We start from the raw sequence: 27833 nt of genomic DNA on the forward strand, positions 1-27833 counted from the left end.
GTCCTTCCAATGAACATTCAGAGTTGATTTCCTTCAGGATGGACTGGTTTGATATCCTTGCTGCCCAAGGGACTCTCAAGAGTCTTCTCCAACACTACAGTTCAAAAGTGTCAATTCTTGGGTGCTTAGCCTTCTTTATAGTCCAACTCTTACATCCATACATGACTACTGGAAAAACCAAAGCTTTGATTATATGCACCTTTGTTTGCAAAGTGATGTCTCGGCTTTCTAATCCACAATCTAGGATTGTCATAGCTTTTCTTTCAAGGAGCAAATATCTTTTAATTTTGTGTCTGCAGTCACCATCCACAGTGATTTTGGACCCCCAAATCTGACACTGTTTCCAATTTTTCCTCCTCTATTTGCCATGAAGTATTAGGAATGGATGCAATGATCTTAGGTTTTTGAATGTTGAGTTTTAAGGTTGCTTTTTCATTTTCCTCTTTCACCTTCATCAAGAGGTTCTTTAGTTCCTCTTCACTTTCTGCCATTAGGGTGGTGCCATCTGCATATCTGAAGCTGATGATATTTCTCCTGGCAATATTGATTCCAATTGGGATTCATCCAGCCTGGCATTTCGCATGATGTACTCTGCATAGAAGTTAAATAAGTAGGGTGACAACATACAGCCTTGAGGCTCTTCTTTCCCAATTTTGAATCAGTCTGTTGTTCCAGGTCTGGATCTAACTATTGCTTCTTGATCTGCATATAAGTTTCCAGACCAGGAGGCAGGTAAAGTGGTCTGATATTCACATCTCTTTAAAATTTTTCCACAATTTTTGTGATTTATACAGTCAAAGGCTTTCACATGGTCAATAAAGCAGAAGCATATGTTTTTTTTTTTTTTTTTTCTGAAATTCTATGATCCAACTGATGTAGGCAATTTGATCTCCAGTTCTTCTGCCTTTTCTAAATCCAGCTTGAACATCTGGAAGTTCTCTGTTCACATACTGTTGACACCTAACTTGAAGAGTTTTGAGCATTAACTTGCTAGCATGTGAAATGTGTGCAATTGTGCAGTAGTTTGAACATTATTTGCCATTGCCTTCTTTGGGATTGGAATGAAAACTGACCTTTTCCAGTTATGTAACCACTGCTGACCTTTCCAGCATTGCTTGCATTTGAGTGCAACACTTTCTCAGCATCATTTTTTTAGGATTTGAAATAGTTCTGCTGGAATTCCATCACTTCAACTAACTGTGCTCATAGTAATTCTTCCTAAGGCCCACTTGACTTCACATACCAGGATGTCTGGCTCTAGGTGAGTGAGCACACCATCGTGGTTATCTGTATCATTAAGACCTTTTTGCACAGTTCTGTGTATTCTTGCCACCTCTTCTTAATATCTTCTGCTTCTGTTATGTCCATACTGTTTCTGTCGTTTATTGTGCCCGTCTTTGCATGGGATATTTCCTTGGTATCTCCAATTTTTCTTGAAAAGATCTTCCTGTACATCCCTGTAGTCTCTCATTTTTAAACTTACTGTTTCTTTATAAGTTCTCGCTCAACAACATAGAAAGCTACACTTAGATCGCAGCCATTCTGACTGGTGTGAAGTGGTACCTCATTGTGGTTTTGATTTGCATTTCTCTAATAATGAGTGATGTTGAGCATCTTTTCATGTGTTTGTTAGCCATCCGTATGTCTTCTTTGGAGAAGTGTCTATTTAGTTCTTTGGCCCATTTTTTGATTGGGTCGTTTATTTTTCTGGAATTGAGCTGCAGAAATTGTTTGTATATTTTTGAGATTAGTTGTTTGTCAGTTGCTTCATTTGCTATTATTTTCTCCCATTCAGAAGGCTGTCTTTTCACCTTGCTTATATTTTCCTTTGTTGTGCAGAAGCTTTTAATTTTAATTAGATCCCATTTGTTTATTTTTGCTTTTATTTCCAGAATTCTGGGAGGTGGATCATAGAGGATCCTGCTGTGATTTATGTCTGAGAGTGTTTTGCCTATGTTCTCCTCTAGGAGTTTTATAGTTTCTGGTCTTACGTTTGGATCTTTAATCCATTTTGAGTTTAAATCTGCAAGCAATAAATGCTGGAGAGGGTGTGGAGAAAAGGGAACCCTCTTACACTGTTGGTGGGAATGCAAACTAGTACAGCCACTATGGAGAACAGTCTGGAGATTCCTTAAAAAATTGCAAATAGAGCTACCTTATGACCCAGCCATCCCACTTCTGGGCATACACACCAAGGAAACCAGAATTGAAAGAGACACATGTACCCCAATGTTCATCGCAGCACTGTTTATAATAGCTAGGACATAGAAACAACCTAGATGTCCATCAGCAGATGAATGGATAAGAAAGCTGTGGTACATATACACAATGGAGTATTACTCAGCCATTAAAAAGAATTCATTTGAATCAGTTCTGATGAGATGGATGAAACTGGAGCCGATTATACAGAGTGAAGTAAGCCAGAAAGAAAAACACCAATATAGTATACTAACACATATATATGGAATTTAGGAAGATGGCAATGACGACCCTGTATGCAAGACAGGGAAAGAGACACAGATGTGTATAATGGACTTTTGGACTCAGAGGGAGGGAGAGGGTGGGATGATTTGGGAGAATGACATTCTAACATGTATACTATCATGTAAGAATTGAATCACCAGTCTATGTCTGATGCAGGATACAGCATGCTTGGAGCTGGTGCATGGGATGACCAGAGAGATGTTATGGGGAGGGAGGTGGGAGGGGGTTCATGTTTGGGAACGCATATAAGAATTAAAGATTTTAAAATTTAAAAAAATAAAAAAAATAAAATTAAAAAAAAAAGAAAGCTACACTTACAACTTTTGAAGTATGGCAAGTAAAATTCCACCTAGGAGCTACCTAATATTTTATATCAAATTGTACATTATATGAAGGGCTTCCCAGGTGGCTCAGTGGTAAAGAATATTCCTGCCAATGAAGGAGACACAGAACATGCAGGGTTGATCCTGGAGTCAAGGAGATCCCCTTGAATAGGAAATGGCAACCCGCTCCAGCATTATTGCCTGGAGACTTCCATGGTCAGAGGAGCATGGTTCGGTCGCAAAGAGTCTAACACAACTGAGCGACTGAGCATGCATGCACATTACATGGGATATGTTTCCAAGTTTTTGTTTGTTTCTTTCTGTGGTTTCCTTTTTTTTTTTTTTTCATCTTTTATCAGCCCTATTTTACTTGTCTTTTGAGAATTTAAATATTTCAAAGGAAAGAATTTAATATGGAAATGAAGAGCAAAGTTGTATATGATTCCTGAAGGGATTGTTCTTAGCTGTTTCAAACATTGCCTTGGAATTATCTACAGTTCCCATTTTAACCATGTGCCTATAACAAGGCATTGTTTAAATGCAGTTTAGCCCTGTGGTATCAACTGCCAGATGACGATAATGATTCAAAGTGCAATTTTCTGAGAAGATACAGGTTCAATTTGAAGTAAATCATTAAAAACTTAATTTAACCAAGATTAAGTTAGCACAATGATGCTTATTTTAAATGTCTTCAAAAGATTCTTGTTTTCATATTTAAATACGTTAGAAGAAAATTAAATACCAAGAGAAACAATGGCTCCATCTATCTTGCTAGAGACAATGACTCTAAAATTGTATTCATCCCATATAGTTACATAAAGGAAACCTTAAGGACTCAAAACTCATTGGGCTTCCACAGTATCTACACTGTCCTACCTATCAAGCCATCACAACTCCCTCTCAGAGGTTTCCTTTATTTTGTCAGAAATCAAATTAACTCTTCTTAAACATTTGCCACATCCCATTATTTGGTGGGAAGAATATATACACCTGAAATTATGTATTTAAAACTCTTTTACACAGAATTTAGTTCACTTACCTTCCCATGTGGAACCCTGAACATGAGCTCTCACTGTTTGTTTTCCAGGACAGGCTGCAGTAACTCAGGTCTCCTCTTCCATCATTACATTTAGCCCTTCTCTGAGGTCTTGTTATTGCAAGAAATCAGCTTTTAAGTCACAAGTCATTCCATTTATTTTTACAAGAACTTCTCCTAAAATATGTGTGAACGTGTTCTCTTAAACTCTCCAGCAACTGTGAATTTAAAATAAATTTGCTCATCAGTAGAAAATGAAAATGAAATGTGCAAATAAATGTAGCTCTCTGTACCAGGAATCAAAAGGCAGGAGTGATAATTCCCAAAGCTGACGTTAAATTATAGCGCTACTATGCAAGTGCCGTCACTTTTCCATGTTTGTTTTCAGTTTGTACAGAGTGTCATTTGTCCCTGTGCACTTTGTGTGGCAGAATTAGATATTGCAAAGTGAGAACTTCAGAAACGGAGTGTGTGTTAGAAATGCTTTATATTTATTATGATGTTTTTATTACATTTCAAACTAATTTCTCAAACCTGTGAGTACTTTGTGGTCTTGCCCTATGTAATTCATTGATTTGATTCCCTATCTCTCCCTCCCTACAGCCATTCTGACCATATTGCTGTTGCCTAATACTCCAAATACATTTTTAAATTAAGACGTGCATGGCCTCAATTAAGCCACTTAATAATGTCTTTTATTCCTTCCTAGCTAGTTTGAAATAAGGCATTTTATGCCGAGGAACATGTGAGCAAATGTTTTTTGGAAGATACACGGCACAAATAGGACTTCTGAATGAAAAAGTATTTCCATTAGCTGGGCTCCTAAATGTTTGAGGTAGAGTAGTAGATGATATGACAAGATGTGCACTTTGAGTGAAACTGTTAAAAATCTCAAAAGTTAGACTAAACAATTAGTTCAGTTCAGTTCAATTGCTCAGTCGTGTCTGAGCAACATACATAAAATCATGTATATATATGTATATATATATACACACACACACACATATATATATATATATATATATATATATATGTCAGAAGTGTATCAGTTCAGTTCAGTCACTCAGCCATGTCCGACTCTTTGTGACCCCATGAATTGCAGCACACCAGGCCTCCCTGTCCATCACCAACTCCTGGAGTTCTCTCAAACTCACATCTGTTGAGTCAGTGATGCCATCCAGCCATCTCATCCTCTGTCGTCCCCTTCTCCTCCTGCCCCCAATCGCTCCCAGCATCAGAGTCTTTGCCAATGAGTCAGTATATATATATAACAAACTATTTATCCATTCATCATTGCATATCTAGATTGTTTCAATGTTTTGCCTATTGTAAATAATGTTGCAATGAACATGGGGGTGCAGTATCTTTTTAAATTAGTTTTGTTTCCTTTGTCTGTATCTCAAAAGTGGATTATGTAGTAGTTCTGTTTTCAATGTTTTTATGATCCTCCTGCTCTTTTCCATAATGGCTATGCAAACTTACATTCCTATCAACACTGTACAAGATTTCCTTTTGCACACAACCATGCCGGCATTTGTTATTTGTCTTTAATGATGGCCATTTTAATAGGTATGGAGTGATATTTCACTGTGGTTTCAATTTGCATTTCCCTAATGACTAGTGATGTTGTCCTTCTTCTTGTGCAGATGTTCAGTTCAGTTCATTCACTCAGTTGTATCCGACTCTTAGTGATTCCATGAACCGCAGTATGCCAGGCTTCCCTGTCCATCAACGACTCCCAAGGTTCACCCAAACTCATGTCCGTTGAGTCGGTGATGCCATCCAACCATCTCATCCTCTGTCGTCCCCTTCTCCTCCTGCCCTCAATCTTTCCCAGCTTCAGGGTCTTATCAAATGCTGTTCGCATCAGGTGGCCAAAGTTTTGGAGTTTCAGCTTCAAAATCAGTCTTTCCAAAGAACACCCAGGACTGATCTCTTTTAGGATGGACTGGATGGATCTCCTTGCAGTCCAAGAGACTATCAAGAGACTTCTCCAACAACACAGTTCAAAAGCATCAATTATTCAGCATTCAGCTTTCTTTATAGTCCAACTCTCGCATCCATACATGACCACTGGAAAAAGCGTAGCCTTGACTAGACAGACATTCGTTGGCAAAGTAATGTCTCTGCTTTTTAATATGCTATATAGGTTGGTCATAACTTTCCTTCCAAGGAGTAAGTGTCTTTTAATTTCATGGTTGCAGTCACCATCTGCAGTGATTTTGGAGCCGCCAAAAATAAAGTCACCCACTGTTTACACTGTTTCCCCACCTATTTGCCATGAAGAAATGGGACCAGATGCCATGATCATAGTTTTCTAAATGTTGAGCTTTAAGCCAACTTTTTCCCTCTCTTCTTTCACTTTCATCAAGAGGCTCTTTAGTTCTTCTTCACGTTCTGCCAAAAGGGTGGTATCATCTGTATATCTGAGGTTATTGATATTTCTCCTGGCAATCTTGATTCCAGCTTGTGCTTCTTCCAGCCAAGCGTTTCTTATGATGTACTCTGCATATAAGTTAAATAAGCAGGGTGACATTATACAGCCTTGATGTACTACTTTTCCTATTTGAAACCAGTCTGTTGTACCATGTCCAGTTCTAACTGTTGTTTCCTGACCTGCATACAGGTTTCTTAAGAGGAAGGTCAGGTGGTCTGGTATTCCCATCTCTTTCAGAATTTTCCACACTTTATTGTGATCCACACAGTCAAAAGCTTTGGCACTCAATAAAGCAGAAATAGATGTTTTCCTGGAACTCTCTTGCTTTTTCAATGATCCAGTGGATTTTGGCTATTTGATCTCTAGTTCCTCCGCCTTTTCTAAAACAAGCTTGAATACCTGGAGGTTCATGGTTTACGTATTGCTGAAGCCTGGCTTGGAGAATTCTGATCATTACTTTACTAGCATAAGAGATGAGTGCTGTTGTGCGGTAGTGTGAACATTCTTTGGCATTGCCTATTTTGGGATTGGAATGAAAACTGACCTTTTCCAGTTCTGTGGCCACTGCTGAATTTTCCAAATTTGCTGAGATATTGCATACAATACTTTCACAGCATCATCTTTTAGAATTTGAAATAGCTCAACTAGAATTCCATCACCTCCACTAGCTTTGTTCCTAGTGATGCTTCCTAAGGCCCACTTGACTTCACATTGCAGGATGTCTGGCTCTAGGTGAGTGATCACACCATCGTGATTATCTGGGTTGTGAAGATCTTTTTCGCACAGTTCTTCTGTGTGTGTATTCACGCCACCTTTTCTTAATTTCTTCTGCTTCTGTTAGGCCCATACCATATTTGTCTTTCATTGAGCCCATCTTTGCATGAAATGTTCCCTTGTTATCTCTAATTTTCTTGAACACATTTCTCATCTTTCCCATTCTGTTGTTTTCCTCAATTTCTTTGCATTGATCGCTGAGGAAGTCTTTCTTATCTCTCCTTGTTATTCTTTGGAACTCTGCATTGAAATGGGTATATCTTTCCTTTTCTCCTTTGCTTTTCGCTTCTCTTCTTTACACAGCTATTTGTAAGACCTCCTCAGACAGCCATTTTCCTTTATTGCATTTCTTTTTCTTAGGGATGGTCTTGATGCCTGTCTACCGTACAATGTCAAGAGCCTCTGTCCATAGTTCATCAGGCACTCTATCTATCAGATCTAGGCCCTTATATCTATTTCTCACTTCCACTGTATAATCACAAGGGATTTGATTTAGGTCATACCTGGATGGTGTAAATTTTTTCCTCATTTTCTTCAATTTAAGTCTGAATTTGGCAAAAAGAAGTAAATGTTAGCCTTTCATATATATTCTCTGGAAAAATGTTTCCTCAGACCCTGAGCTCATTTCATTTTTTAATTGCATTTTTGTAATTGTTTTATTAACACATGAATTTTTAATATATTTTGGAATATCCAAACTATATATGAGAGGTTGATATAACCGCTCATCAAATACATATATATAATATTTTCCCATTCTGTAAAGAAAAATAGGAAAATATTTTCACTTTGTTGAAGGCTTCTTTTGCTCTACAGAGCTTTTTAGTTTGAAGTGGTCCCACTTGTCTGCTTTTCATTTTGTTGCTTGTGTTTAGGTGTCATATCCAAAAAATCATTTCCAAGACACATGTAAGCCAATCTTTTCTTAAATTTTCTCTCATATCATATTTTTATGTGCAATATTTTTTCACACACACTATACTAATGTGTTATTTAAAATTATGGACTCTATACTCAGACTATCTAGATATAAATCTCAAGTTTATGTTATAGCTGTGTAAAATTAGAAAATTTACTTAACCTTTTTATACCTCACATATATTGTCCTTAAAATGAGAATATTAGGTTTATCTCATAGAGCTCTATGTATTGAATCAATTTCCAAAGTAAAGCCCTTAGAATAGTTCCTGGCATATAGTAAATATGAAATGAGTTAGCTTCTGTTATGTTCCTTTTATATATTTTGGAGCTTCCCTCTGCAATTATTTTTCCCTCTATCTGATGAATATCACTTTTTATTTTTCTTGGTAAAGATTTATTTTGAAAAATTCAGTGTCTCCCTCAGCTTTATTAAGGTATAATTGACATCTTTGATTTTTGTTGAATAGCAAGGACTTTATTTAATTCATGTCCTTCAATACAGTCTCACTGTTTAGAATTACAAATTGACCATTATTTCTTTTTCATTCAAATATAATCAACAGACAATTTTATGTTAGTTTCAGGTGAACTACATAGTGATTTAACATTTACATGCATTACAAAATGAATACTTCAATGTCTTTCAACAATCTGTTCCCATACGGAGTTAGTAGTGTTATCAACAGTATTGCTTGTGCTGTATGCCTCAATCGTTTATTTATTGTACAACTGAAAGTGTGTACCTCTCAATCCCCTCTACCTATCTCACTCACCTACCCACCCCCTTGGCAACTGTTTTCTGTATCTATGAGTTGGTATCATTTTTTGTTTTGTTTTGCTTGTTTAGATTCCATATTTAAGTGGGGTTATATGGCACTTTTTTTCTCTGACTTCTTTCACTTAGCATGATACCCTCTAAATCCATCTGTGTTGCTACACATTACAAGATTTCATTTTTAACCATAGTTTATATATAGATATATCAGAGTTATATATATAAAACTATATATAGTTTTGTTTGGGGATTTTTTTTTTTTTTAGAACATTCTTAACTGAATCCTATGCAGTTCAGTTCACATCCTGGGTGTCACCTCCTCAGAAAGACCTTCTCGAACGACAGATAGCTTCTCAGTCACACTGTCTAGATTTACCAATATCTGTGTGTGTGTGTGTGTGTGTGTGTGTGTGTGTGTGTTAAGCTACTTCAGTCATGTCTGACTCTTTGCGACCCTGTGGACTGTAGCCTGCCAGACTCCCCTCTCCATGGGATTCTCCAGGCAAAAATACTAGAGTGGATTGCCATGCCCTCCTCCAGGGGATCTTCCCAACCCTGGGATTGAACCTGTGTCTTTTACATCTTCTGCATTGGCAGGCAGATTTTTACCACTAGTGCCACCTGGGAAACCTTTATATATTTGTATATGTATACGATACATATACAGATACATATATACATACACACACATACATATGTGTATAAACATATGTACACATATATATGATGCCAAGTTGCTTAAGTCACATCTAGTTCTTTGCAAACCCTAAGGATTGTAGCCCACCAGGCTCCTCTGTTCACAAGATTCTCCAGGTAAGAACACTGAAATGGGCTGCCATTTCCTCCTCCAGGGGATCTTCCCAAACCAAGGATGGAACTCATGCCTTTTATGTTCCTGCATTGGCAGGTGGGTTCTTTACCACAAACGCCACCTGGGAAGCCCTGCACACACACACATGTACATATATATCACATCTTGTTTATCTATTCATCTATTTATAGGCATTTAGATTGTTTTCATATCTTTACTGTTGTTAACAATGCTTCAATAATCATAGAAGGCACATATGTCTCTTCAAATTGGTGTTTTTGTTTTCTTCAGATAAACATCCAGAAGTGGAATTTCTGGATATTATAGTAGTTCTGCTTTTATTTTTTTGAGAAATTGCCATAACGTTATCAGCTTGCAGTCCCACCAACAGGGCACAAGCATTTCCTTTTTTTCCTTGTCATCACTTGCTATTTGTTGTCTTTTTAATAATAGCCTCACTGACAGATGTGAAGTAATATATCATTGTGGTTTTGATTTAAATTTTCCTGATGATTAGCAATGTTGGATATATTTTCACGTGTCTGTTGGTCACCTGTATTTGTTCTTTGGAAAAATGTCTAAATCAAAATGGATTAAAGACTCAAATTTAAAACCTGACATCGTAAAACTCCTAGAAGAAAACATAAGCAATATTATCTTTGACACTGATTTCAGCAATAGTTTTTGACCTGTCTCCTAAAGCAAGGACAACAATGCAAAAATAAACAAATGGGACTGCATCAAACTAAAAAGTTTTTGCACAGTGAAGGAAACTCTACAAAATGAAAAAATTACCTACTGAATGGGATAAGATATTTGCAAACAGCACATCTATAAAAGTGTTAATATCCAAAATGTATGGGTCTTCCCTGGTTGCTCAGCAATCAAGAATCTGCCTGCAGTACAGGAGACACAGGTTCCACACCTGGTATGGGAAGATCCCCTGGAGAAGGAAATGACAACCCACTCCAATATTGGTGCCTGGGAAATCTTATGATCAGAGCAGCCTGACAGGTTACAGGTCTTGGGGTCACAAGAGTCAGACACCACTGAGCAACTAAAGTACCACCACCATCCAAAATATATAAATAACTCATTCAACTCAATACCATAAAAACAAACAAGCAAAACAACTCAATTTTTAAAAAACGGGCAGATGACCCAAATATACATTTTTCCAAAGAAGACATTCAGATTGACAGCTCCTTCTTACTGACACGTTATTCTTATGTTTTTTTGGATTCCATTGCTGCTGTGGTTGACTCAACTGTGAGTCTGATTTTCCTACTTTTATTATGAAGGCTTCTTTTAATCGCTGGATCTTTCTTTGTGTTGAGTGTTCAGCATTTTCACTAAGATTTGTCTAGGTCTTAATTCTTCTTGCTTTTTTCCCCTACTCTTACAAACTTTAAAACTGATAAATTTCACAGTTCTGGAAATTTTTAGCAAGTATCTGTTTCTTCCCATGTTGCTTCATCCTATTATTTTCCTCTTTCTGAAAATTTATTTGGGTATATAAAATATTCTTGCAATATACATTCTCGTTAGCTTCTTATCTTATTTTTCCATTGATTTGCCTTTCCTGGCTACATTCTAAATAATTTTTTCATCTCTATTTCTTTTTTTTTTTTCATAATGACAATGCCTGTATATTGAAATACAGATCAAATACATTTAATTGATGATTTGTGTCAGAAAAGGCAAATGTCATTTCTTTGCAAGTCAGATTCTGACTTTTATTTCTTCATTTGATTCTCATTTATTGTGATTTGTTTGGCTATATATGTTATGAATATTGATTATTAATTTTTCACCAAGAATTTTTTTTTCCTTTCCATTCAGTCTCATAGTTTAAGACTGAATTTTTTTCCTTTATTATTCTCTAGATAGAGTATCCCTCTGGAGCGATATTTCTCATTCACCTTCGCTATAATCTTGAGGGCTTCCCTGGCGGCTCAGATGGTAAAGAATCTGTCTGCAATGCAGAAGACCTGGGTTTGATTGCTGCATTGGGAAGATCCCCTGGAGAAGGGAATGACTATGCACTGCAGTACTCTTCACCTAGAGAATTCCGTGGACAAAATCCCATGTACAAGGTGTTTCCTATTTGAAGACCGATATTATGTGGGCCCTAGGCTTTGAGTTTGGTCCCATTCTCCCAGAGAAGTTGTGAACATCAACCTAAAGTTCAGTGAAATTTGATGAATAGTCTCACCGTAAAAGTTAGCTTCATTTTTCAACTTGCTATTTTTAGTTAGTTTGATCTTTAATAAGTTATTCCTTTTAAACTAGTTCATTGAAGCACTTAAAATATTTTATAATATATTTTATATTATTTTTAAAAGGTTATGGCTCCGATGGTAAAGAATTTGCCTGCAGTGTGGAAGACGTGGGTTCAATCCCTGGGGTAGTAAGATTCCCCTGGAGAAGGGAAAGGCTACCCACCCTAGTATTTTTGCCTGGAGAACTCCATGGACAGAGGAGCCTGGCTGGTTGCAGTCCATGGGGTTGCAGAGTCAGACATGACTAAGCAACTAACACCTCTCTACTTCCAAAATTACTGAAGGGAAATCTTCTGTTTTGATCCTGGCTTAAGACTTGTCAGAATTTTCATGGAAGCTGGTGTCAGACTCAATTACCCACAGTTCCACCTCCATCCTTTCCTTATAGCAATCACCAGGCAACAGGAATTACAAAGTATTTCTGACACCAAATTCCTAGTGTGATTGTCATTTTTTTTTTTCTGGTCCCTGTCTCCATTAAGTATACTATGTTATATTAATTACTGTTGAGTCATATCTTTCTCTACCCTTGTGTTTTAAATAAAAATTAAATTAAAAGTTGGCTTGAAGTCTCAGAAGACTAGTGTTGACCATTCTTAAAACTTTGCTGTACACTTTTCCACAGGTAGATCAACAGATCTCTAGAATCTGTTGGGATCAAAAGAAATTCTTAGATGAGAAAAATAGACCAGAATTGTGATTAGCTAAATACTACAGAAAACCATTAAAATATAATACCACCAATATATGTAAACACTATGAGCTCAGTCTTCCATCTACAACCCCTACCGCTTTGTCCAGGATACACAGTGTAATTTATAATTCTTGTGATTCACAATGTCATAATTCACTCTGATTACTTTTGAAGTGAGAATTCTGTGTATCCATCTCCTGACTTTGCTGCTTGGTCCTCAAGAGATACATGATAGCAAACATAACAAGACCAACACACATTCTTTTTATTTGTTCTTGCTAGGTCTTCTGTTGCATTTTATTTTCTGTTGTTTCGTGCAGGTGCCTTGGGCTAGAAAAATTCAAGGGCATCTAGAATACAACTTCCCATAAAGGTTTTTTCTTTTCTTTTCTTTTCTTTTCTTTTTTTCATGATTCTTTTCTATGAGTCCCTGGCCTTACTCAACTATTAAAAGTTATCTTCCAGCAAAAGTGCCACTAGCTTCAGCCTTAGCAACAGTCATTGTTGAGGTGGAGAATAAGTTACACAGAAAAAAAAGATAGTTGATCATCTTACTCTTTTCACTAAAATTTACACTCAGTGTGTCAAATGCTAATTGGAACAGAACCTTACTCAATTTCTGTTGTTCTAACTTGCTAAGTAGCTAAAAACCTTTATTGCCCCTTTAAATGAAAATAATTTGTAGCTATTTAGAAGCTGATGGTTAAGTAAACACACCTCTAGTTTACTCACTGCCACTATGTAAGTTGTATACTTAGAAAGGTTCATTTTGTGTTATCTATTTATAGAGGTTGTAGATGTTGATCTAATCAGATAATTCAAAGAAACATTATGCAAGTCAGTGACATATGAGTGGACCAAAAGTGAGAGCATTAAAAAAAAAGGATAAAACACAAAACAAAACAAAAGCTACTAGTCTTGGACAAACAATAAAATGAGTGACCTAGGACATACTATAAAATAGGTGTGTGTGAGATAACTGTATAAAATGAAACCTCAAGGATGCTATCATTAGACAACTTCACATATCCTATACTGCTCTAAAGAAATGTAAAAATTATATATGATGCATTACATAGAAGACTTCTGTTGAAAAGGACTTATATAATGTTCAGATGAAATAAGTAATTTTTTCATTAGAATATTGAAAAACGAAAAAAATCTCATTCCTATATAATACGATAGGCCAAAGGATATAGGGCTAAATAGTATTAGTGTAATGACAAAATTAAATGTGTGTGTGTAAGATTTTAAATGATATTTTTACTAACTTAATACCATCCCAATTGTGTCAGATAAGAGGGTTTCTTGAGACTTTTGTAGAAATAGCTGGGGAATTCTGTAAGAGATGATTAGCAGCTTGAAAGCAGTTCTGACTTTTACTACTTGTATGATCTTGGGCAAGTTATCTTGATCAATAACTATTGTCAAGTTAATTAATAGAGGCTGTGTAAGTAAAGTCCATGATACGATGCCTCAAACATAAGGTTTCATACATGGTAGTTGTTGTTAGTATTATGGAAATTTAGGGTATAATAATTTTTCTACTCGTATAAGCTTGTGCCAAATTATTTACTCAGTAGAGGTTCCAGTTTATTTAATGATGATTATTCAAAACAGTAACTATCTACTAAAACCAACCAGATTCTCTTCTAGATGCTGGGTTTACAAAGATGAATGAGGAAAAAAAAAAAAAAGTCTTGCTTTCATTGATATCACATTCCGGTAGGAGAAAAAGATAATTTAAAAGTAAATAAATAAATATAATAATTTTAAGCATTAATGATTGGTAAGAAGAAAAATAAAGTAAGGGCAATGTAAAGAAAGCCAGTGACAGGGCTGACAGGAAGCAAGGGGTGGCTATTTTAAGGGGATCAAGAAAGACCTGAGAACCAGAGTCTTCACTGACTTAAAGCTGTTCAGTCTGGAAAGAACTGATGGTGGAGGTGTCCAGGGAAAGGAAACTGTGGACAAGGCATAAATAAGGCTCAGCAAGAAAGTCAGCCTGGTAGGAATCTAGGATGCCCAAAGGTGAAATCAGCAAGTTAGGCAGAGGCCAAATTGGATTTGACCTTGAATGCTATATGAGGAATTTGAATTTTATTTTAAGAATAAACCACTGAAACAGGGGAATTATGTAGCTTGATTTATGTTTGAAAATATGATTCTGACTGCTGTGTGAATAACCAGTCAGAGGTCAAACTGAAGGAAACCTTTGCTGTAAAGGAGAAAGATTGGTAGACATTGATAGAAATCTCTCTCTCAATATCTTCCTCTCTTTATGCACACACACATACACAGGCCGTTAACTAGGCAATTTCCTATATGTGTCTGTAAGAAGAAAAGCTAGCTTACCTTCACGTGGCAGCATACTGTCACTTGATTTATTTTTATATAACATATGTTTAGCAATCCTATTTCAGACTCCAATGAAACCGTGATGTTTTTAAATACTTGCCTATGCGTTCAACTGCACAATGCATATGTGATGACCTAATACTAATACAATGATCTACTTATTTTTACTTCACCTGCAAATATTTGCATTAGATTAGGAAAAAATGCAAAGGAACATGTCATTTCATACATTTTATTTGAATATCACAAGTGAAAATATGTATGTATAATAAACATTGAAATAACCTATTTTAAAAAGTTTGTTTAAAAGAAAATATCCAAATAGTCATATGTAACTTATTATTTATGACTCTTCAATCTCGATAAAAAACAATTTAATGTGCAACTGTCAGTTTCCATTAAGGTATTTCTAAAATGTATATCCTAATATGCTTTCAGTTTAGTTCAGTTCAGTTGCTCAGTTGTGTCTGACTGTTTGCAACCCCATGAATCGCAGCACGCCAGGCCTCCCTGTCCATCACCATCTCCCGGAGTTCACTCAGACTCACATCCATCGAGTCGGTGATGCCATCCAGCCATCTCATCCTCTGTCGTCCCCTTCTCCTCCTGTCCCCAATCCCTCCCAGCATCAGAGTCTTTTCCAGTGAGTCAACTCTTCACATGAGGTGGCCAAAGTATTGGAGTTTCAGCTTTAGCATCATTCCTTCCAAAGAAATCCCAGGGTTGATCTCCTTCAGAATGGACTGGTTGGATCTCCTTGCAGTCCAAGGGACTCTCAAGAGTCTTCTCCAACACCACAGTTCAAAAGCAATTCTTTGGCTCTCAGCTTTCTTCACAGTCCAACTCTCACATCCATACACGACCACTGGAAAAACAATAGCCTTGACTAGATGGACCATTGTTGGCAAAGTAATGTCTCTACTTTTCAATATGGTATCTAGGTTGTTCATAACTTTTCTTCCAAGGAGTAAGTGTCTTTTAATTTCATGGCTCTAGTCACCATCTGCAGCGATTTTGGAGCCCCAAAAAATAAAGTCTGACACTGTTTCTACTGTTCCCACATCTATTTCCCATGTAGTTTAGTAACATGTATTAACTGATTATAATTTAACTTGCCATGTAGTAGGCCCTTAATGTATGTCTGATTATTTACATTATTTTATTACCTTGATACAAGTATTTTATTAAATACATGGAATAAATGTGTTTTCCAGAGAAGCATATACAAACTTATTTCAGATTATTTCATTTACTTTTTATTTTGCTTGAGAAACAGAGTGAGAAGAAAGCAAGCAAGCAAAAAGAGACTGTCAGTTAGGCCTCTTAAAAAAGAACAGCTTTTGAAGAACTATTACTTTTTGTGTTTAAGCCCCAAAGACCAAGCATTGAGGTTTGAAAATGAATACACACACACAACCACACACACAAACACAGGATATTTTTCTCTGAAGAAATTTTAACATAAAATGTATTATTTTAGTTATAAAATTCACCATTCTTATTTGAGAACTTAAAAATGTGCCTGGAATATAAGGATTTTTCTATAATGCCATGGTGAAAATGAAAACTGAACCTAAGTGTCATCTATCAGAACTGCCTTCCATGAACCCATACAACAATGACCTCTATCCTCTGCCCTTTTACTGTCCCTTCACACTGTTGATTTTCTCACAGTGTGAATCACTGTCTGATACTGATTTATTCATCTGTGTGCTCATTTCTGACCTGTGCAAAAGTAAGACATGTGTCTAAGCTCAATATCCTCTTGAATTTCTGTTGTACACTTCTGCGCTATTCCCAGCTCCTGCTGTCCTTACCAATGTGTTTCTCTTTTGATGGCTCTGCGTCTATGCTACACGTGCATTGCCCTGCTTATTTGCCTCATGTTGTTGTTCAGTTGCTAAGTCATGTTCAATTCTTTGCAACTCCAATGACTGTAGCCCACCAGGCTTCTCTGTCCATGGGATTCTCCAAGCAAGAATACTGGAGTGGGTTGTGATTTCCTTCTCCAGGGAATCTTCTTGACCCAGGGATCAAACCTGCATCTCCTGCATTAGCCAGTAGGTTCTTTACCACTGAGACACTAGAGAAGCCCTTATGTGCCTCATAGCCCGTGGTTCTGTGTATGTGTAGGGGTGGTGTGTGGCCATGTATGTAAGCATGTGTGTTTTCTCTTTGACATTTGCAGTCTACAGCATATAAATGCTCTGAAAATATTTGCATTTTGATGAGGAATAAGACATCAGAGTGAAAGTCGCTCAGTCGTTTCTGACTCTTTGCGACCCCATGGACAATACAGTCCACGAAATTCTCCAGGCCAGAATACAGGATTGGGTAGCCTTTACCTTCTCCAGAAGATCTTCTCAACCCAGGGATCGAACCCAGGTCTTCTTCATTGCAGGCAGATTCTTTACCAGCTCAGCCACAATGGAAGGCCTAAGACATCAGAAGAGATTGTAAATAGAGAAGGAAATACCCGCTTTCAAGATGTGGACTGAGCTCATCAAAATAAGCAAAACTGTATTAATATCTCAGAACTGTCACAATTTGATAAAGACCTATTTTGTCATGGATTAATAATTCACTAATTTAAATATGCAGTTTTCATAAACCATAATTGTTATTCCAACAACTTTAAATCTCTATTATGTGTGAAGTGCTGGCTTTCTTCTTTCCTTTCTGGTAAAAAGCAGTGTATAAATAATGAAAATATTTTAAACTGTAAAAATTAGTGATAAGGTCATTTTGTGCTTCAAACTGTATTTATTTCCGATGTTTACTTGGAAAGAAAATGATGAAAAGTATATTTTTGAAGAAAGTGTCTATGAAGCAAGTCTTATAACTCATTAGCTTTTTTCTCCATTAGTGATCCCTCACCTTGTGATTAAAGTAGATTTTGAAGGCTTATATTTTAAAATATAAATGAAATGAAACTAACATTTGAGTAGAAGACTCACTAATGAGATTTCCCTCTTTCGGTCTGTCTATATTGAATTGACCTAACTAGGGGAAAAATGCTTTTCTATATTTTTAAGATGTTTCCTGAATGAAAGAGATGACCTGAAATTCTAAGTCTATTGGGAAGAACCAGCTGCAAAGAAGCAGTTGTTATTTAAAATCAACACACTGCACAATTATTTCTCAATTGCTTTTGGCCAAGGACACTAATAACTGACACCTGAAAACTCAGACATTGCTTGTCTATTATAAGAGTTTCTAGTGCACATTTTCAAGTTTTTGAGTATTAAGTTCTATGCTGGAATTTTGTAGTTTCAGGTTTATTGTGTGTTTCAGGACAGATAAAGGAAATATTAATGTGCTATACTAGTTATTGTTATAAAAATGGCATTAGACAGAAAGTGTTAAATATTCATGAAAATCCCTGTTTCCCTTATATTCTGGCTAGCAAAGGATGCTGAGAAAATAACTCACAAAAAGAGGGAACTACAGTACAGTACAGATAATCACAGGAGTTATAAACAAAGGCAGTTGACATTAATAATTAAAAGAAAAAAATTTCCTGTGGAGGTTTTGATGAGCTACAGATACAATATGTAAAATCACTTGCTTAACTGATCATTAGTTATGTTCTAGAGGAGAGGAGTATATATTAATGTAACTGGTTCCTCTGCCCTATTTTTCTACTCCAGTAATTTGTCTAACATAATAAATATAGCTATTATATATTTCCTGTGAGAAAAAATCATCCCCATTAGAACCTGATGTTTTTATTATCTGTGAGGGAGTATTCAGTATAAATAAAGGTGATAGGGAAGGTTTATCACTTTTCCAAAGTTTTTGTGTTGTGCATTCATTTTAATGGAAATTTTATTATTGTTGTCAATACACAAGGATATATTAATCTGACCTTGGCAATGAAAGTTATTTATCACTTTATTGCAAATATTTTGGTTTCTATTTGTTTGTCTTTTTGTACGTTTATTTTCTTTTCTCAATTTTTGAAAAGTATTATCTGTCTCAACAGGACATTTTTTAATGAAGAAACATCAGAGCTGCTAAATACACTGGGACACAGGCAATCCTAGTCACCAAGGATGGCTTCCTCTTGGAAACTTATTCTGTTTCTGTCAGTCACTGGGTGTCTTTCAGGTAAAAAAGCCTGCCTTACGTATCAAATAAAAATATAAAGGTCTTCATTAAATACAGCCTCGGGTGTTCATTTAAACTTATATCATGATTCACCCTTTACAACAAAAGAAGATAAAGCAACTCTTAAACTTCTGTTAGCACTGCACATATAATAAGGTATGTAGAAAAATGTCATATAGTTAAATGAGTATCCATCCCATCTTATTGACTTTAATTTACAATCTAAACCATCATTATAAAACATGGGTAGAGACAATTGTGAAAACACGAGAAATAAGTGAACGGTTTCAGACATTAAAAGTGTAAATGAACACCCTGGTCCATCATGATTATAGTTATTTACAAAAGATATGGAATCTTTAAATACTATATCCTATGAGGTTCTTTCTGTGCAGTATTATCTTCTTTTCTGATGATCTGGTCTCCCTTTCCTCTTGTCAATACCATTCTCCTCTTGAACTGATGAAGTAACTGAGAGAAATAGGGGTGGATTTAGAAGATGAAATAAAACATACTCAGCTATAGACTGAATTTCGAATAAACAGCAAATAATTGCTTTAGTTCTAGTATGTTCCATGCAATATGTTATTTTATCAAAATTGTAATTTTAACTGGTATCCAATGTTTTTATTAATAAATAATAAAATGATGATGCCAGATGGAGGAAGAGTGATAGATTGTAATATAACTCCAAAGTTTTATTTTCATGCACTGACCCAACTTATCCCCCAACAATAAACTGTGAGTTCAAAGTAGGTATTTTATCTTAGTCATGGAAAGACAAAATCTGTCAGCCTGAGGTTGTGTCCCTGATGGCCAGATGGCTAGATTTGCAGCTCATAATGGAATCTAGGTGCTGTTCTTTCCAGTGAAATGAGGCTGAGCTTGGAGGTAAGTTGCTATTCAAATATTATAGAGAAGACAAAAATGTCAAAAACAAAGGCCATTTCTAATTTTTACATAAGATTTGATCTTTAATCATCTGCATTTACTATGAAGCATTTATATATATATTAGTTATTTTTAAAACATGAATTTATCTGCTGTTTGAATAAAACTGATTAGATACTTGAAAGGATACCTATCAAAGATAATTATTTTCAAAACCTTTCTTTCACCTTCACCTTCTTATTTAAACAAATTATTCTAGAAGTACAGCCCTTATTAATGCTTGTTACTTGGCAATATTTATGCTAAGTATTTATTATTCTTTTATTATTATTCTTTATTTTTTCCCCTGGTTATCTGTTTGAGTATCATATTACAAGACATATTTTGCATGGTAACTTGGTTATTATTACAGATAATGTAGGTTATCAAGGTCATAAGCATATTTTATGTTGATCATGTTATTTGAACCAACAAAACTGATGTAAAAAATAAGACCCAGATTGCATTTTCTCTTTGTTCTATTTATTCGTTTTTTAATACATGGAGTATCTTTTCTGTGTTTAAGTAGGAAATATAAAACTCTTACACAAACTTAGGTTTAAAAACTGGCTATTGGAGCAATGAAAATTTGACAGCTTTCATACGGATATACAACTTCATATTAAAAATACACTCATAATTGAAACAATAATAAGATACCATTATGCATATCAGAATGGCTAAGATCCAGAAAAAAACAGTGCCAGTTGCTCTTGAGGATGAAGAAAACATGAACTTTGTTAATTACTGGTAGGGAGGCAAAATGGGACAGCCACTTTGGGAGACAGTATGGCAGTGTTTACAAACCTAAATAGTTTTACCTCTAATGAAGCAACTGAACTACCAGAGATTTACCTAACTGATTTTAAAATTGATGGCACACAAAATATCCACACACAAAAAGTTTACAGAAACTTTAATAATCATCATCAAAAACTGGAAATAACCAAGATGCCCTTCAATAAGTTAATGAAGTGTAGAAATTGTATATAATGCTCTTTACTCAGGAATAAAAATAAATGAATTGTCAACTCATGCAAACACATGAATGAATATTATATGCATATTGCTAAGTGAAAGAAACCAGTCTGAATAGGTTACACACTGTATGTTTCTTTTTTATATATGATCTTTTGAAAGGGAAAGACTAGAGAGAGTGCACAGATCAGCGATTTCCAGGGCTTGGGGTCAGAGGATCACTAAATTAGTGAAGGAAGCACAGGCATTTTCAGCTTGGGAAGACTATTTTGTGTGATACCGTAATGGTGGGAAAGTAACACACATTTATCAAAACCAATAGTACTTATAACACAAAGGAAACCTTAATGTGCATAATTTTAAAAATATCTCATTGTAGTTTTGATTTGCATTTCTCCAATAATGAGCAATGTTGAGCATCTTTTCACGTGTTTGTTAGCCATCTGTATGTCTTCTTCGGAGAAATGTCTGTTTAGGTCTTTTTCCCACTTTTTGATTGTATTGCTTATTGTTCTGCTATTGAGTTGTGTGAGCTGCTTGTTTTATTTTGGAAACTAAACCTTTGTCAGTTGTTTCATTTGCTATCATTTTCTCCCATCCTGAGGGTTGTCTTTTCACCTGGCTTATAGTTTCCTTTGCTGTGCAAAAGCTTTTAAGTTTAATCAAGTCTCACTTCTTCACTTTTGTTTTTATTTCCATTACTCTAGGAAGTGGGTTATAGAGGATCTTGCTTTGATTTATGTTATACACACTGGAATATTACTCAGCCATAAAAAGGTATGCATTTGAGTCAGTTCCAATGAGGTGGGTGAACCTAGAACCTATTATACAGAGTGAAGTGAGTCAGAAAGAGAAAGACAATATTGTATTCTAACACATATATATGGAATCTAGAAAAACAGTACTGCAGAATTTATTTATAGGGCAACAGTGGAGAAACAGACATAGATAATAGACTAATGGACATGGAGAGAGGGGAGGAGAGGGTGAGATGCATGGAGAGAGTAACATGGAAACTTACATTACCATATGTAAAATATATAGCCAATGGGAGTTTGCTGTATGGCTCAGGAAACTCAAACAGGGGCTTTATATAAACTTAGAGGGGTGGGATGGGGAGAGAAATGGGAGGGAGGTTCAAAAGGGAGGGGATATATGTATACCTATGGCAGATTCATGTTGAGGTTGATAAAAAATAACAAAATTCTATCAATCAACTATCCTTTAAAAAAATGAATTAATTTAATAATAATAATAATTTAGGAGGTTAGAGGATCTCAGGATGAAATGCAGAGTATAACAAAAATTCTATTACAAATGCATTCCAAATGTATGAAGCAACCTCTGCTTAGGAGAGTAGGGGGGAAAATGAGACTGATCCACATAACTTTCAAACGAACTGTTTTTGAGACTGTGCTCTAGTTAAGAATGCTATTTCTCTGTGTTAGCAACACTAAAAACTCATGCATGGAGTTGAACAATTAAGTCAATGGATGATGGATGGTGGGAGCCAATTGTCTCATTGTTGATGTGAGAGGTCACCAATGAGCAAAAGAAGAAGGCTAGAATGATCCAAGTGATAATGGTTTAGAGTTGCGAGACTTCAGTATGAACTCATGCTTAGCTTAATATAGATACAAATGGCTACATATCACAAGTATTTATAACCATGTATATATATAGCTATGTATTTATAGCCATATATATATATATCTATATCTAATAAGTGTCATATTGATATAAATAAGTGATTGAATAATTGAAAGAATAGACAAGATTCCCATGTAGGTAAATTTCAATAATTTATGTAGATGTTATGTTCTCAAAGAGCTGGAATGTAACTCGCCCTTCTTTAACTGTGGACTGCACATAGTGAGTTGTTTCCAAAATGTACAGAATGGAAAAGAGGAATTAAAAAAGTAGCTTTACAGTGGAGGAAACTGATAAGAACTATATCAACCCAGTGATGAGTAAGGCCAGTATCAGAAGAAATAGCATTTATACTGGATATAATGTAATGAGGATGGCACCTCCTTTCTGTGGTTTTCCTTCTTAAAGCATGTGACTCTAGTCTGACCATGAAAAAAATATCATAAAAATCCATTTTTTTCATTCTATGAAACACTTGGACCATGCTCCTCAATATTTTCAAAATCATACAAAACTAGGAATATTGGAGAAACTGTCATAGAAAGGAAGGCTAAGGAAGCATAATAAATAAGTGAGCCTGGATAGGATTCTGAAAAAGAAAAAAAATATGTAAAAACCAAGGAAATCTGAATAAAGATGTACTTCAGTTAAAAGTAACATATCAATACCAGTCTATTATTTGTAACAAATGTACAATATTAATATAAGATATTAATAAACAGGAAAACTGGTTATGAATTTAAGAAAAAAATGGACTAAGAATTGCATTCTAAATGTTTGATCTAGACAAAATATTGATATGACTAGAACCGAAAATAAGACAGTAGTGAAGGGCATCAACAGGAAATGAGAGATTCAAAATTTTTTGGCAATAAAATATATAGAAGTTGGTAAATGATTAATTTTTTGTATTAAAAGAAATAGTTAAGGTTCTTTGCTTATGGAGTAGATGATATTGCCATTTGCTTGGGTACTAATTAAAAAGGGAGTGCAGTTTAGTGAGGAAATACTGAACTAAGTAATGCACATGTTGAGCTTCAAGTATCTGTGACATACTCAGATGGAGATTTTTAAGAAAGACGACTGAGCTAAAAGTTAAGTGTGGATGAAACTGAAGCTCTGGGAAGGAAAATAATCACCCAAGGGTTATGAAGAGAACGATGAGTCCTAAGGCAAGGAAAAACTTCTGAGAAGCATGCACTAAAGAGGCAAGAGAAGGAGTAGGTTGAAATGGATAGAGGGTGAGTTGGAGGAAACTCTAAAGTGTGATGGCTTCCCAGTGGCTAAGCAGTCAAGAATCCTGCTGCAATGTAGAAGACCACAGGTTCCATCGTTGGGTGGAGAAAATCTGCTGGAGGAGGTCAGGGAAACCCACTCCAATAGTCCTGCCTGGAGAATCCCATGGACAGAGGAGCCTGGTGGGCTACAGTCCATAGGGATGCAGAGAGTCGGACACGACTGAAGCAACTGAACACATATGCACGCTGCTGCTGCTGCTGCTGCTGCTGCTGAGTCGCCTCAGTCGTGTCCAACTTTGTGCGACCCCATGGACGGCAGCCCACCAGGCTCCACCATCCCTGGGATTCTCCAGGCAAGAACACTGGAGTGGGTTGGCATTTCCTTCTCCAATGGATGAAAATGAAAAGTGAAAGTGAGGTCGCTCAGTCGTGTCTGACTCTTTGTGACACCATGGACTGTAGCCTACCAGGCTTTTCCATCCATGGGATTTTCCAGGCAAGAGTAGTGGAGTGGGATGCCATTGCCTTCTCCGCATATGCACGCTAGGAAAGTGATAATGGACCAGATTCAGAGACAGAGTGGTCAGCAGTGGCAATGCTGAAGCAAGGTTACATCAGATTGCATTAAAACCATTTCCTTTTAATGCTAACGAAAGTTATCTTTAACAAAGTAGTGGGATAATCTCTTATAATAACAAGCTATGAAATGATTTGTACAGGAGGAAAATTAGATAATTACTATTAATTTTGTTTTCTGAGAGGCTGAACTGAGGAAGAAAAAGAGGAAAAAAATGACAGATAACTTGGAAAAGAGAAGTTCAGGAAGGAGTGAATTACATCTGTACATTTGTGGGTGTGTGTTTTAAGACTAGAGAACTGCTGGTTACAGAAATTCAATCCACATAGTATATTACATATGCATTTATTGTATAGTGCACTAATTAGCTTTGAAAGTGAAAATGTTAGTCCCTCAGTCATGTCCGACTCTTTCCAACCCTATGGACTGGAGCCTGCCACGCTCCTCTGTCCATGGAATTCTCCAGACAAGAATACTGGAGTAGGTTGTCATGCCCTTCTCCAGGTTTAACTCCATAAAAAACCACCCTTAAATTTATGAACTTAATGACAACAACAACACAAAAACTTCAGAAATATTCTTTTTCACAGTTCTGAAAGTCAGCTTGATGTTTCTTCTGGTTTGGGCAGGTTCAGCTGATTTCTCTAGTCTCCAAGAGGGTCACAAGAATAGGATTGGATGGTGTCATTTGTGGTCTCAGCCATGTTGCCAATGATTGGCTCCTAGAAAGGCAGTGTGAATGACCTGCTCATGCATCTGATCATTCCTTGGTGTAGACTATAAGACACCATCTAATTTGCAAGCATATTTCAAACCACTGTGTCATGTTTACTAATGCCTCATTGACTGAATTAAATCGTGTGGGCCAAGACCAGATTCATGGGGTAGAAAAGTAGACTTGATCTCTTGAAGACAGTAGCTGTAAAAGCATATTGTGAACAATATTCAATACCATATCACTAACTATAGGCACTATGCTGGATAGTAGATCTCTAAATATGCATGTTGTATAGTTGAAACTTTGTACCCTTTGCCCAATACTTCCTGTTTCCCCCACTCTCTCCAGCTCTTGCTTACTACCATTCTACTCTGATTGTATAACTTTGACTATTTTAGATTACTCATGTAAGTGGTATGCTTTAAGAATTTGCTAAGAGGATAGATCTTAAGTACTCTTACCACACACAAAAAAAATAACAGTAATACCAACATTAAAAACAATAATAATACAATATAAAGACGGCAGGAAAAAACTTTTGGAGGTGATAGATATGTTCATGGCATAGATGGTGGTGATTTCATGGGTATTTACTTATTGCATACTCATCCATTTGTATGCACTAAATATTTACAGCTTATATGCCAAAGCCTTTCACTGTGTGGATCACAATAAACTGTGGAAAATTCTGAAAGAGATGGGAATACCAGACCACCTGAACTGCCTCTTGAGAAACCTATATGCAGGTCAGGAAGCAACAGTTAGAACTGGACATGGAACAACAGACTGCTTCCAAATAGGAAAAGGAGTACATCAAGGCTGTATATTGTCACCCTGCTTATTTAACTTATATGCAGAGTACATCATGAGAAATGCTGGGCTGGAAGTGCACAAGCTGGAATCAAGATTTCTGGGAGAAATATCAATAACCTCAGATATGCATATGACACCACCCTTACAGCAGAAAGTGAAGAGGAACTCAAAAGCCTCTTGATGAAAGTGAAAGAGGAGAGTGAAAAAGTTGGCTTAAAGCTCAACATTTAGAAAACTAAGATCATGGCATCCAGTCCCATCACTTCATGGGAAATAGATGGGGAAACAGTGGAAACAGTGTCAGACTTTATTTTGGGGGGGCTCCAAAATCACTGCAGATGGTGATTGCAGCCATGAAATTAAAAGACACTTACTCCTTGGAAGTGTATTATTTTGCCAACGAAGGTCCGTCTAGTCAAGGCTGTGGTTTTTCTAGTGATAATGTATGGTTGTGAGTTTGACTGTGAGGAAACCAGAGCGCCGAAGAATTGATGCTTTTGAACTGTGGTGCTGGAGACGACTCTTGCGAGTCCCTTGGACTACAAGGAGATCCAACCAGTCCATCCTAATGAAGACCAGTCCTGGGTGTTCATTTGAAGGACTGATGCTGAGGCTGAAACTCCAATACTTTGGCCACCTCATGTGAAGAGTTGACTCATTGGAAAAGACCCTGATGCTGGGAGCGATTAGGGGCAGGAGAAGGGGACAACAGAGGATGAAATAGTTGGATGACATCACAGACTCAATGGACATGAGTTTGGGTGAATTCCGGAGTTGGTGATGGACAGGGAGGCTTGGCATGCTGCGATTCATGGGGACACAAAGAGTCAGACACGACTGAGTGACTGAAATGAACTGAACTGAACTGAACTGATATATCAGTCATACCTCAGTAAAGTGGTTTTAAGTGTGCATAAGACAGTAAAAATAACCATACCTAGCCTTCATTTCTACCTCATATTTATTGATATCTGTGAATGTTTTAATGTGTGAATGTTTTAATCTGTGAATGTTTAATAATAATAATCTTGTATTAGTCAACAGTAAATAAAAAGGAATTTCTTTGTATCTTTATTTCTGAAACAGTCACAGTGCGAGCACTGTGATCTAATAACCTCATTAGCTGAGCTTAAAAAAGCTTTAAAGATCAAACTGTGTTTATCAATATGAAATTAATTAAGTACAGTAAAATTTAAGCTTTTCAGGATAGAGTGTGTGAAATCATTCGAGGGAGGAATCCTAATTACTAAATCCTAGTTATGAATATACGTGTGACAAGAAACATCAACATTTCAACCTCACTGTGCCAAAATCCACGTCGTTGTATTCTCTAAAAGTGCTTCTTAAAAGATATACCACCTTCCAAATATGTGTAGACATAGGATTGGAGGAGACAGTAAGGTTTCGGATTTACAAGCAACTTGACTGACATCCCAGAGTTCTTTGTAAATTGCTTTTCATTCAAATCTCCATGTTGAAAGAAATAAACAATAGCAACAAAAGCTAAAGGGCTTAATTTTTCTGCTCTATTATGTGGAATAGTCTATTCAATGGATTTCATAATCACTACATTCCTTTTGAAATGTGACTAGTAATTATTTTAATTTCATTTTAAGTGTTTAACAGTTGGGGAAATCTATTACAATGATATTTATTGCAAATAGATTTCTTTATGTGAATTGTAATGGAATGGTCTGATAGGACCCTGAGATTAGGGGAGATTGTCCATGTAAAACATGTCATATACAAATATTTATTTTTAGTATGTATCATTAGAATAATTCTAATTGAAAGCAGCTATTGTCAGACTCATTAACACATATTCTTTTGTTTGAAGATTTTTGAAAAATGTTTTTGTACTCTCCAATACTAGCATATATTTGTTAACATCACAAGTCTATTTATATATTTCTGTGAAAGTTAT

The 27833-nt window shown here is 36.1% G+C and overlaps 1 protein-coding gene across 1 annotated transcript in view; it reads left to right on the forward strand.

Moving 5' to 3' along the window:
* LOC108637685 (contactin-5-like) overlaps positions 18881 to 27833 on the forward strand; it is a 544569-nt gene continuing 535616 nt past the window's right edge. The window contains exon 1 of the mRNA XM_018059879.1: positions 18881 to 19005. Within this exon, the coding sequence (XP_017915368.1) occupies positions 18951 to 19005 (55 nt within the window). The 5' untranslated portion in view covers positions 18881 to 18950. The remainder of the gene's footprint in view (positions 19006 to 27833) is intronic.

Source organism: Capra hircus, chromosome 15 (assembly GCF_001704415.2).
Source record: "Capra hircus breed San Clemente chromosome 15, ASM170441v1, whole genome shotgun sequence".
In the NCBI taxonomy this organism is placed as follows: domain Eukaryota; kingdom Metazoa; phylum Chordata; class Mammalia; order Artiodactyla; family Bovidae; genus Capra; species Capra hircus.